The sequence below is a fragment of the Primulina eburnea genome, chromosome 7, assembly GCF_022965805.1.
Source record: "Primulina eburnea isolate SZY01 chromosome 7, ASM2296580v1, whole genome shotgun sequence".
In the NCBI taxonomy this organism is placed as follows: Eukaryota; Viridiplantae; Streptophyta; class Magnoliopsida; order Lamiales; family Gesneriaceae; genus Primulina; species Primulina eburnea.
In genome coordinates, this window is record NC_133107.1 from 22,456,569 (window position 1) to 22,470,587 (window position 14,019).

At 37.2% G+C, this 14,019-nt stretch overlaps 1 protein-coding gene and 1 long non-coding RNA gene across 2 annotated transcripts; one reads left to right on the forward strand and one right to left on the reverse strand.

The window, feature by feature from the left end:
* The first annotated feature begins 7,708 nt into the window (after window positions 1-7,708).
* LOC140835789 (uncharacterized) lies at window positions 7,709-8,059 on the forward strand. Its single transcript, XM_073201196.1, has one exon. It carries the CDS (start codon window positions 7,709-7,711, stop codon window positions 8,057-8,059), a length of 351 nt encoding a protein of 116 aa, XP_073057297.1.
* A 356-nt stretch (window positions 8,060-8,415) lies between these two features.
* Window positions 8,416-10,110, reverse strand: LOC140836187 (uncharacterized). The gene is made up of 5 exons (XR_012119013.1): window positions 9,551-10,110; window positions 9,365-9,432; window positions 9,111-9,240; window positions 8,888-8,993; window positions 8,416-8,719 (listed from the first exon to the last, which is right to left on the reverse strand). It is a non-coding gene; the product is annotated as an uncharacterized lncRNA (long non-coding RNA).
* Window positions 10,111-14,019: the final 3,909 nt, after the last annotated feature.

Consider the following 14,019-nt stretch of genomic DNA (forward strand, 5'->3'; position numbering starts at 1 on the left):
TGGATTTTGCTTGGAATACACGGTCCATCATCGACTACCTCATTATCGTTGTGAGCATTTTCCTGTGATCCGTTGACATCAATGTCACATGTTGTGCCGGATGTTGCAACGTCTGGAGCAACATCTGTCTTTTCCAGCGGTATTTGAGTCTCCAAAAGTTCTTCAACATCATCTTCTGCAGTTTTCTTCTTAAGATCTGCACAGTCATCAAAAACAACATTAATTGATTCCATAATAGTTCTTGTTCTAAGATTAAACATACGATAAGCACGACTATTAGTGGCATAACCGAGAAACAAACACTTATCACTCTTGGAATCAAACTTAGCCAGTTGATCCATGTCATTCAAAGTGTAACATACACAGCCAAAAACATGAAAATATCTAAGGTTAGGCTTCTTTCCCATAATTATTTCATAAGAGGTCATGGTTGATCTACTCCTTAGATACACCCTATTTGAAATATGACATGCTGTGTTAAGGGCTTCTGCCCAAAAACGCTTTGCAAGGTTCTTTGAAGTTAGCATTACTCTTGTCATTTCTTGCAAAGTCCTATTCTTACGTTCGGCAATGCCATTTTGTTGTGGTGTTTTTTTTGCTGAAAATTCATGAGAAATACCTTTCCTGTCACAAAAGGATGAGAATGAGCGATTTTCAAATTCTTTACCGTGATCAGTTCTAATCCTTCTCATCTTCAGACTGTGGAGGTTAGTGATTATTGTGATCAAATTTTTGAATACATCGAACGTATCTGACTTCTCTTTAATAAAATTAACCCATGAAAAACGGGAGAAGTCATCAACACACACGAAGGAGTATTTCTTACCTCCGAGGCTTTAAACTTCCATAGGACCCATAAGATCCATGTGTAGTAATTCCAGACACCGTGTTGTCCCAGGTGTTGGCAACACTGGATGCGACACGTGAGTCTGTTTACCCTTTTGACAGTCACCGCACACATATGGTACACCAGAAGAGAGATTAGGCATACCTCTTACTGCATCGTACTTACTCAAGTTTCTCAGGGTTTTGAAATTTGCATGTCCGAGTTTTTGATGCCAAAGGTCAAGTTCGGTGATTTGCACATGTTTGCATGAAAGGTCTTCTCCTATTTGGTAGCAATTGTCTGAGGACCTTGTACTTGTCATAATACACACATTCGATTCATCAAAAACTTCACAGTTATGTTTATCAAATTTAACGAACAGATTATCATCACATAATTGGCTTATGCTTATCAAATTTGAATTCAATCCTTCAACATAAAACACATTGTGAAGCCTTGGCAGTCCTTCAACATTCAGTGTACCCTTTCCTACAAATCTTCCTTTTGCTCCCCCTCCATAGGTCACTCTAACACACTTTTGTTCAACATATTCGATTAGATGTTCTTTAGAACCCGTCATGTGGCGTGAGCTTCCACTATCAAAGTACCAATGACCTGCAGTATTAGTTTTCAACGAAGTATATACAACTTTACAGTGAGTTTTTACCTTTGGGACCCAAATTTGTCTTACTGTAGGTCTATGGTAGGAGGTTTTGCGGAAAGTGTTCGACAACATTCTGGGCAACATCCGACTTGATTTTTGATTCACGCGATCATCCTTGAGTTTAAAACATTAGGGCTTGATATGACCAGGCTTAAAGCAGAAGTGACACACATACCTGCGTTTTCGTTTCTTAGCAATTGGAGCAGCAGGTTGTCTTCTTGGTGAAGATCTTTTGCTTGGAGAGTTGATTTGTGGTTGTGGAGATGGAGATGTATAAGCTTTTTCTTTCACAAAAACAGTAGACTTGGAAGATTCACCTATTTCAAACACACTGCCTTTGAATCCCAGACCCTTCTTGTCATCTCTTCCCATTGAAAGAATGGTTTCAAGCTTTGATGTGCTCGAATTAAACTTGGACAAGGTTTCAGTTGCCTTTTGAAGTTCTTCTTTGATATGACCAAGTTCTAAATCCTTTTTGATCAAAATTACCTCGAGTTTAGCAACACTGCTTTTAGATCAGCATTTTCTTTCATCATCGATTTCTGTTCAGCATTTTCTTTCATGAGATTTGCATTAAGCTTGTTTCTTTTGGTCCAATCTTCAAACAGTTCTTCATAAAGCTCCTGGACACTTTCAAGAGTAAGTTCTTCACCATCAACCTCCAGATCTTCTTCACTCAAGTTTCCAGAAACTGTAGAGTTGAAGCAGACTGATTTTTCACAAATGTTGCGGCCAGGTGTAGCAACACCTAGGGCAACACCTAAAGGATTCACTTGTAACCAGCGGGTTTCTGTCAGTAGTGCAGTCAGGGAGGTTTGATTGTCTTCATCAGTGGACTTCTCCTCAAGATCTGATTCCTCATCGCTTAGAGATGCATTGTAGTTATTTTTATGTCAAACAAAACAAAAACCAGAATCAGCACTTAGTATATCAAGAGTTGGCTCTGATACCACTTGTAAGGATTATTTTGTCCGACATATATCGAAAATAAAAAAAATCAGAATATGATGTAAAATAGTAAATTCGTGTTTTATCAGAATTAGATATTGTGCCAGATGTTAAAACATCTCGGACAACATCTTAATGCAGTGGAAAATTAACATTTATAACACAAATTGACTTGACATAAATAAATGGACAAGATTAAATATGCACAAGTATAAATACTTGTGCGGTGTCTTATGGCAAAAATTAATCAATAGAAAACGTAACCGTTTACACAAAAACCTATCACTAGTGATCAAAACTAAAATCAATTTCCTCAACAAGTTGAGAAAACAAATAACCAGAATAAAAACTTAATCAAGAAAGCTAAAAAGTGATGCCAAAAGGGAATCCAAAAAAACAGTCTTCAGCCAACTTCTGCACAGATGTTGTCTTCAGATGTTCCCAACATTCAAGGCAACACTTGTTATCGGCAGTCTTCAAAGCAGCAACATTAACAGCAATTTACTCTAAGATTCAGAACGTGCAAAGTGTGCGTATTACTTCGAGTAGAAAACGGCCGCCATCAAAGTCTTAGGTTTTTCTTTTTATAGATGAGAGTCTTATCTCATAAGGAAACCTATTAAGCAAAGAAAGTAAGAGTTTAATTAGAAATAAACTCTATTTAAACATTGATATAATATCTTATCAAATCATAAATATAATATCTCAATAGTCATCAATATATTTGCACAATTATTTCATAATCTTAAGAAAGGAAAAATCATATGATATCATCACACTTAATTTAAATCGATTCGGAAGGATATAGTTGGGAAAATAATTTAATTCTATAATTCAAACTCGACAATATTATTTCCCTTCAAAAGCTATGTTCCTCGTGTGGATTGCACTAGAAATCACAAGCAATTTTGCGTTGAGACTGTAGCCTCCAAATTTCCAAAATCCAGAGACGGTGTAGCGCAACCAAATTTTTCTTCACGACCTTTGCAAAATGTCCGAATGTTTTTCTTATAAACCTTGTGTTGGCCGAGAGTTTTTATTGGAGAATTGGAAAGAATGTTTTTATTTTTTTCAATCTTAATTGATTCTCAATCAATTATTATTTAGTCTAATCAAATCATTAACCAAAATTAATTGCATGATTTTGATTTGCTTTAACTCAACATGGCCGTGGGTTTGCTTTAAGGAAAGGGAAGGAATTTTGTGAATATTGATTCTCAATCAATATTATGGATTCTCAATCCATAATTAGAGTGGGTCTCATGTGAGACCGTCTCATGGATCCTAATCTGTAAGACGGGTCAACCCTACCCATATTTACAATAAAAAGTAATACTCTTAGCATAAAAAATAATACTTTTACATTGATAACCGAAATAAGAGATCCGTCTCACATATATGGCCCGTTAGGCCGTCTCACACAAGTTTTTGCCTCATAATTAAGAAAATCTAATTTGCTCCTCTTTGCCAAATTTTCTTCCAATTCCCTTTTTGTGGGCCGAGAGTTGATATCAATTTTGTGAATATTGATTCTCAATCAATATTATGGATTCTCAATCCATAATTAGAGTGGGTCTCATGTGAGACCGTCTCACGGATCCTAATCTGTGAGACTGATCAACCCTACCCATATTCACAATAAAAAGTAATACTCTTAGCATAAAAAATAATAATTTTACATTGATAACCGAAATAAGAGATCTGTCTCACATATATGGCCCGTTAGGCCGTCTCACACAAGTTTTTGCCTCATAATTAAGAAAATCTAATTTGCTCCTCTTTGCCAAATTTTCTTCCAATTCCCTTTTTGTGGGCCGAGAGTTGATATTAAAATTAAGAAGGATATTTCATTATATTTTAAATTCCCATACTATTAGTATATAATATATTTATCAATATTTGATAATACATGATATATTAATACCATATATACACATATTTTATATCACCATATAAAATATATATGTATACTAATTAAATTAAATAACCATGATTTAATTTATATAATTAACTCATATGTTAATTAAATTCTAGACTCCTCTAGAACATATTTATGGGAATTTGTGAATGTTAGTAGTCATCACTAATAGCACAATCATTTAACTAGTAAATTCTCAATTCACTAAATAAATTATTCCAAACTCATTATAACATCGATCGACGATCCGAGAGCGCCGATGTATCAAGGATACAAGTCTTGTTCATGTTATAAATTCGAAAATTTCGACGATAAAATTTTCACTTACCATATTGGACATATGCCAGTTTTAGTTAACTCCTTTACAAAATATGCAGTTCTACTCTCCTTCCTTATTTAGCAATCATGCTAACTTCCAATTCTTCCATCCTATTGAATCAGTAAAAAAAATCTCCTTTATAAGTTTCATGTTTGATCTCCATCAAACCATAGTCGCCAAATTCCAACTCCTTTAAACTTGAATATCTCAACAAGAACACAAAATCTGACACTTGTATGACCCTCAATGGTTCAGAGATACAGCTAGCCGTGGGTTCACATATCCATAAATTCAGAATAACATTTATTCTTATTCGTGCTTACCCTAGTTAGCCACATTCTTTTCATCAACACATTTATCAAGAATTTCAGAACTCATTTCTGATTACACCAATCGGATCATGGTAAGAGCGTCTAGTAGCATCGCCCCATGATCCCCTAGGTATCACTGATGGTGCATGCAAGAACCTTTATTCATGGTTAGCGTACAGTACGCTCCCTTCAACACATATATCCTGATCGAATATGCAACTATTGGTATATTAAGAGTTGCATATTAATTCGATGATGATGCGATTTATCTATGAGTATTAATAGTGGCATGCCATTCGCAACTAGGAAAACACATTTCCCTAAAGCACACTTCTTTCTGTGACCAGAAACTCCTTGCACTATTAACTCATCAGATAACATAGGATATCTTCACCCGTAGGCAAACGGTGAATCCTCGACTACAATGCATTTGCTTCTACGTATTTTGAAACTACACCCAACCTCACCACCTGATGACCCTGGAGTCGGTAAACGGATCAAAATGCATGCTAGTACGTATAGCCCCTACATTGTCTCGGGTCAAAGGACTAATGGTGTACAACTATAATTGCGGACTATTCCACTCGATAAGTGAGAACCACTTGGACAGTCCGAGGGAGGGTTGTTCAGTGCATCATCATATGATCACCCATCCATGTGAATGGGCATCTCCATCTCCTTGCAAATGAAACATGTCGTTTACACCACCGATGCTAGTCTCAAGCTCGAGCTACCTTTATCTTAGTTTTAAGCGGCTGATTCGACTAGGAACTTGTTTAGAATATACGGAAAACTTCCTAATGAATTTCATTATCTTATGTTGTGACGCAGACCTCATGGTACCTATTTTATATTCAAGTACTTTATCTATGTAGCTTGCATGGGTACACAGATAAAGTATAATGTCATAATCGAATAAAATCATAAAATATTATTAAAATAATTTTTTTTTACATTAGAGCCAATAAAGCCCGAGCCACAAGTTGGCTTGCCGGGCACCTACTCTAACAATTTCAGTTATGCAATTCTCTTATTCATTGCCCATTATCTTGTAAAGTTGATTTAACCGGCGTGGCTTGGAGAGTTGTTATTCCCTACTGTTTCTAGGTCTAATTATTTGTGCTATGTGGAATCTGTCAGTTCTGGCCCTCTTCTCTCCCTTTTTTCGATTTTTAGAACTGATGTGAGATTTTCTTTGAACAGATTAACAGTTATTATTCATTGTATATTTTTGCCGATGTATAAATTTTTCAAACATTGCAGGTATCAAGAAATCCTCACGGATCCTATTTATGCCGGTCAATTTGTTCTGTGACTAATCCACATATTGACAACACTAGTGTCAATTTTAATTCATGCATTCTTGCTTTTGTAAATTCTACAACAATCAATTGTCAAGCGCTTTCTAATTGGATATGCCATGCTGATATACCTAATCCCACACCTGGTTATGTAGGTTTTACATCCTTTCTAAGTTTTACAAAAACTATTTGTTACATTTTCCATAATGTTATACATGATCACTGATCACACTAATCGAATTTAACTGCCCTCGCCCCCTTTTCTTGGACGGGAATGCTCAATATCAATGTTTTATTTGAATCTGAAACTTTGCCATTTATCATTTGTTGATGGACATATCTTCGGCTGTAGTAATGCTTTCCCTTGAAAGTTTTTTTTTTTTTTTTCGAAGTTGTACTATCTTGTGCTAATTAACTTATTCTTGCTCAGTATTTGGCGAATTCATACATCTTACGAAGAAAGAATAGCAGAGTGGTTGATATAGTCAGACGCTATTTTGAATCCGTTGCCAATGGAGATATTAAAGGTTTGGACTAACAGGCTGTTGGTTGGATTGATGATGGAGAAAGATGATAGATGACATATGTGCCTGAGGTTGTCAGGTTGGAGCTTCAGATATCTTGGACAAGGAAATGAGGGTTGCTTCATACTATTTGATTCCAAGTTTTGCGTCAATATTAGTAGTGCATGTGCTGACATATGTGCCTGAGGGTTGTCAGTTTGGAGCTTCAGATATCTTGGACAAGGACGCTGCTGTGTTGAAGAGTAGCAGTGCATGTGCTGTCGTGATTGTTGGAGACATTTCAGACAACACACGTGCAAGTGTTGGCTGAAAAGTGTTTCGTTGCTCCAAACTTTTGGCATCACGTTTTTGTCGCTTACTTGAATAAGTTTTATTCTGGTTATTTGTTTTTAGAAAGCATTTAACGTATTGAGAAATTTGATTTTAGTCATAATCACTAATCATTGTTTTTTGTAAACGTTTTGGTTTTCTAGTGTTTGCCCTGAGGCAAATTTAATCTTGTCCATCGTATTTATTTAAATTCATTTTGTGTTACAAACTTTAATATTCCGGTGCATGTTGTCTTAAATGTTGTAACATTTGACACAACACTTATTTATGATAAAACACAAATTTACAATCTTACACTGCTGTTGATATATTTACTCACATCTGTCAAGCAATATTCCTTACAAGTGGTATCAGAGCCTACTATTGATAAACTAAGTGATGATTCTTGTTTTTGTTTTGTTTGACAGAAATATCTAAATGGATACATCACTTGCAAACACATCACTTCGACCACCAGTCCTAGATGGAACCAACTACAACCTATGGAAAGTCAAAATAAAATACTATATAAAATCCATAGATGAACGGGCATGACATCGCGTTATCAATGGGTGGACTTCACCGATGATGTTAGATCAAGATGATGACAGCTTGCTAAAATCGAAAACTGATTGGACTGTCGATGAAGTACAAAATTCGAATTACAACTCAAAGGCCTTAAATGCAATATTTACTTCGGTCAACATGAACATGTTCAGTTTGATCACAAACTGTACTTCGGCTAAGAATGCATGGGATACTCTCCAACGAAATTGTGAAGGTTCTGAGAGTGTGCGACGAACTAGACTAAGGATGCTTACTTCCAAATTCGAGATGATGATAATGGAAGAATCTGAGAACATACAGGATTATGATCGTCGCCTACAGGAAATTCCTAATGAGGCGTTCAGTCTTGGAGACCCCATCTCCAATGAATGATTAGTTATCAAGGTTCTCCAATCTTTTTCTGAAAGATTCAACATAAAAATCTGTGCAATCGAGGAGGCTAAGGACACATCTCACATGGCTTTGGAAGATCTGATGAGCTCTCTACGCACCTTCGAAATGTCAGTAAAATAACTAATTACAATTATCATTTATTGTACTTTAAACATAGTGAAATTAATGATTAATAAGAGTAACACGCATCATTTGGTTTTCTCTCACGCCTTAGGATTGTATACATGGCTTTATGAATTGATTTAGCGATTATATATAAGATTTGTTGGAAATATCATCATTCTTGTTCTTCTTCTACTTTTCGGTATAAAGGCCAAAATTGGCAGTAGCTAGGATATCACGATGCATGAAACAATATATTTAACCAAGAACATCACATAACATAGTAAATTATCAATCATGTCTGTACTGATCGTCCATGTAAAACAAGAAATAACATTTTTCACATTTTCAACCACTTTGGCTTGATCTTCTTTTTGTCAACCAGTTTTTGTTCCATATAAACTGATAGGCCCGCGGAGACAACCACATCGGGTGTAGGCTGGGTAGATTCTTCTTGCTCTGAGATCGATTCTAAACCTAGCAAGGACATGACGTCCTCTTGAAGGAAGGGTCCGGAGGCTGAAATACCATCGTCACCTGAGAGAATATAAAAAGGAAAATAAAGTTCTGTGCGTGATTGAATGATGCATAAAGGAAGATGCTGCTTGTAAATATTAGCTCAAACATAGAGCTCAAGAGGAACATAATTATGTATGTCATTTTTTCACAAAAAAAAAAAAGCACACTAACAGAAACCATACTCACCTTGTGATGCATCAACAATCAAAATACACAATTGCACCAGGTACAAAACCAGCAGAATAAAAATCTTGAGACATGTCCGTTATTCGCTATTTCGGAGGTGTAGTATCTGTAGATTAAACCACATCTTAAGAGTGGGCTCTTCAGATAACCAGGTGTGTATGCTTCTTCAAAAAATGAGGAGATAAACCAAACAGATATAAGTTATGGAGTAATTTATTCATACATAGATGAAATGGCAATTCGGGATCCACAAGGACTTTTCTAAGAAGATTAATTAAGCTTTGAATTATCTCAGATGGATGAAATGTGGCCTCTAACATATGTTTATCAGGAAATCGTATTCTTATTAGTGTCTGCAGAAAATAAACAAATAGTTGGACGGAGGATAATAACTTATGTATCAAAAAGATAAAACTAAAATACAGATAATCTTAAATCGGAAAGATTAGCATTTCCATAAAAGAAACTACTCCACACCTTTGTCGTCCTTGACCAACGAGCAGCCTCTTCAGCATCGCGTAATTTTTTTGTCTTCAAATATTTATCTGCACCAGATTCCAGTTTCTATAACAAAAATAATTAGAATATTGAACACATTATTCAGAGTATCTGATAATTTAAGGGTTAATCATCCAGGTAATAGATGGTTATCTTGCATATTACCTTCTTTCTTTGTTGCCAAAATCAGGTAGTAGTCCTCTGGTGTAAACTCATAAAAGTCATCTGCCCCTTCTGAAAGAAATAAAAAACCATCAATTAGCCATGGAACTCAAAATTATGAGAATGTGAATGTGAATATGAAAATGTTGATGGGCATGGGCTTTCCCAATGTTGGAGGGGTTGCAGAAGCTGGTGATGTTTCAAACACACGGATGTCTCGTTCATATTTTTCTTTTTGCAAGTGCAAGCCCAGCCTTTGTAACCAAACATGAACAACTTAATTCCAGAAGATCACAATGAACCAAAATGACACAATAACTCAAAAATATGCATATAAAGCGGCTGATAGCCTGATACGAGGCCAAGAAAACATTAATATATACTTAAAATACAAAGTTTGGAGAGTGGGACTCCGGTCAAATAATTGAATAAGCAAGCAACTCACACGTTCTCACATCCAGCTCATGATATAATATATAAAAAAAAAAACTTCTCTGGGTTTCTAACATCTGAAAGGGACTTCATCCCAGATCCGAAACCTTAAGTTTGGATATTTCATCAACCAAGATAAGCCAGACTTGTATCCAATCATGATTTGGGCTGGTCCTCGTATTGGGCTTTGCTCGGTTTTATGTTCTCTGTAATGAACACTGGGCCTCTTTATTTTAGGCCACGTAATATAACACCAACTTATTTTTAAACAATATCATGGCCCAAATGCCTTTCCAAAAAATAAAAATTTAACAAATTACGAGAGCAGCCGACGACGACAAAGTTGCTGCAGCTGGCCGGCAAAGGAGAGGAGTGCCCTGGCGCACGTTAGAGTCAATCAACCCACATTTTCCAAATTCTCATAAACGTGAAGCCGCACTCACTCAACAACAAGAAAATATAGCAAAAGGAACCCTCACATTTGACAATCATCCCCAAGTCTGAGATATTATCAAGGGGATTTACAAAAATCAATATCAAAATTTAATTGACAAGTAAAAAAAAAAATTGAGACCAACAAACATGAAAATTTATGTATGATTTAGAACCTAAATTATGACATTCGGCTCCATGCAAATCGATGTGCGATGAATTGAAGTGAAATACAATTTTATGTGTCTTGCATGACTTTTATCTATGTCTCATATATGAGAAGATACTTTTAATCTGTCGATATACATTAAATCATAGTGGTTTTATGACACTTTACAGTATATACATACATTTATTGAATTGAGACCCAATGTACCATAAACCTAATTTATCATGATATCGATTTTAAAGTTATCGTAACAGTCAAATGCTTATACTTATCGAGTTTCAACATGAAATGTCAAATACCCCATCAAATATAAATGATTCTTAAATTGGTTATAATGGTAACATAATTGTGTTGATTATAATCAAGACGATACATCGATATGAATCATACTTTCGACTAAAAATATACATCTACATATCATGAAACCAAGTTTTGATGTCATCATTATGTTTACATCTTCAAAAATTTTATATATTATATTTATCTTTTGTGAATATCTGTATTTGGAAAATTTTAAATTTAACTTGATCAACTTATTAAATTATGTTGGAGTAATATTGAATTAAAAAATAAAAAGTTATGTTTTAAAGTTCACATGGAAAACCATTATTAACATGCTATTATTATTACCATATTTAAATCGAACCTCGAATAAAAATCAATAATGATTTAATTTGAATAAATATTTTTAAACTAGGCAAAAACTTGTGTGAGATGGTCTCACGGGTCGTATTTTGTGAGACGGATGTCTTATTTGGGTCATCCATGAAAAATATTACTTTTTATGCTAATAGTATTACTTTTTATTGTGAATATCGGTAGGATTGACCCATCTCACAGATAAATATTCGTGAGATCGTCGCACAAGAGAGTTACTCTTTTAACTACATGTCATTATTAAACAAACCACTTGGACATGTTTTTGAGAAATTAATTAACACGATGCTAGAACTAGTGTGTCAACCTAGGCTAGGCTATAGCATAATTTCAGTGAACTAATAGGGGGATTTACAATTTAGATAATTCCAAGGGCTGCAATTTAAAAGTCAAAACTTCAAAAAAAGAAGTGAAGTAAAAGCAAAAACGAAATATATCGGAAAACAAAGTGATTTTGCTGAAATCCGAGATCATAGCTGGGAGGTCGGATCTTCACTTGGGGAACTCGGATCGGACCTTCGAAATCTGGAAGCACAAACAAGAACGTTAGAATGGGGCCGGAAGGTTTTTCCGGCGTAGCCCCTCCGACGCTCAAATCAGAGAATAGAAAACAGAGAGAATACTTTGTGTGTAGAGTGAGTGAGTATATGAATGAATGAATAATGAACGAATGGTATTTGTAGGAGAACAATAGAATCCTGAGTTGGTAGATTTAGATCCTTAGAATCTTGTGAAAGATTTGGTTAGATCTTGTGCCAGATTTGGTGGGCTTGATTTGGTTAGATATTAGTGGGCTTGATTTCTATGGACTACCCGTTAACGTCTAGGTAAGAGTTCTCATAGTCATGAGCCCGCCTATCATTTTGGTCTCTCGCAAGCTCGGCTTGGGAGGTCGGCCAAAACATTACCAATCGGCGTGATGACCTCATCTTGGAGGTCGGCATAGGGGCTCGGCACCATTTTTCCTGTCGCGATTACGGGCGTTTGGGAGGTCGGCCGAGATGACCTCTACGATGACCTCCCGCCAACTTCGCGGTAGATGATCTCTCAAGAGTTTCTGAATGCTGGGCCACTAACTATCTGGGCTACCGAGAGTGGGCCGGACCCATCCTCGGTCTGGGGGTATAACGAGTCCCTCCCTCAAGTTGAGCTGACGTTGTAGACAAGAATCTCGTGATTGTCTGAACTCTCGTTGGCCCATGGCTATTCTGAGCTTAGAGGCTTTTAGCTGTGCTGATCTCACGTCGGCTTTGGAGAAGGAACAAGCCAACTCGAAGAGACGGGAGGCTGACATGCGTCAGGGCTTTGCAACTGAGACCCTGAAGTTAAAGAATGAGCTGCGAGTGGTGGAGGTCCGCCTTGAGGCGTCTCATGAGGAAGTTAGGGCTGTGCGAGAAGAGCTGAGCTTGTCTCAACAGGACGTTGCCTCTGCCCGAGCTGATCTGACCAAGGGCTCGGAGGTCTTCAAGGACGCATTCTTGAAGTCAGAGGAGTTTGGCGAAATCATTGCTGAGAAGGCCCTCGGCTTCCTTTATATAGGCTTTGATGGTGCGGTGGCCCAGTTTAAGGATGCTGGCTATCTTCTACAGGGGTCCTCGGCTGATTTACTCAATGCAAAGCAGGTGGTGGAGAACCTCCCCCCTGATATGTCATCAGCTAGGCTCCCCTCCCCCATTTTTTCATTTTTTTTGTACTGAACCTTATGAGAAATTCAATCATTGTTCTCGTCTTCAATGAGAGGTCGGCTAGACAAATTTAGGTGGTCAGGCTCTTAGAGCTCGACCCCAGACTTGGTAAAGTCATGCTGTGAGAGGTTGCTCGGCCATGAGAGCTCGGCACAACACTTGATATAAAGTCACGCTGTAAGAGGTCGGCTCGGCCATGGGAGCTTGACACAACACTTCATAATATAATAACTTGGTAAAGTCACGCTGTGAGAGGTCGGCTCGGCCATGGGAGCTCGACACAACACTTAATAATATAATTTTTTAAAGTGGTTCGGCCATGGGAGCTCGGCACAACACTTTATAATATAATAACTTGGTAAAGTCACGCAATGAGAGGTTGGCTCGGCCATGGGAGCTCGGCACAACACTTGATATAAAGTCATGTTGTGAGAGGTCGGCTCGGCCATGGGAACTCGGCACAACACTTCATAATATAATAAATTGGTAAAGTCACGCATTGAGAGGTTGGCTCGGCCATGGGAGCTCAACACAACACTTTATAATATAATAAATTCATGCTGTGAGAGGTCGGCTCACCCATGGGAGCTCGTCACAACACTTAATAATATAATTTGGTAAAGTCACGCTGAGAGACGACTCGGCCATGGGAGCTCGGCACAACACTTAATAAAATAATGACTTGGTAAGGTCACCTTTCATGCTGAGAGAGGTCTGCTCGGCCATGGGAGCTCGGCACGATGCTTAGTAATATAATAACTTTGTAAAGTCACGCTGTGAGAGGTCGGCTCGGCCATGGGAGCTCGTCACAACACTTGATAATATAATTTAGTAAAGTTACAGTGTGAGAGGTTGGCTCGGCCATGGGAGCTCGACACAACACTAACTAATATAATTTTATATAAAATCATGCTGTGAGAGGTCAGCTCGGCCATGGGAGCTCGGCACACCACTTGATTAATAACTTGGTAAAGTCACGCTATGATAGGTCGGCTCGACCAAGGCACACCACTTGATAATATAATAACTTTGCAAAGTCACGCTGTGAGAGGTCGGCACAGCCATGGGAGCTCGGCATAACACTTAATAGTATAATG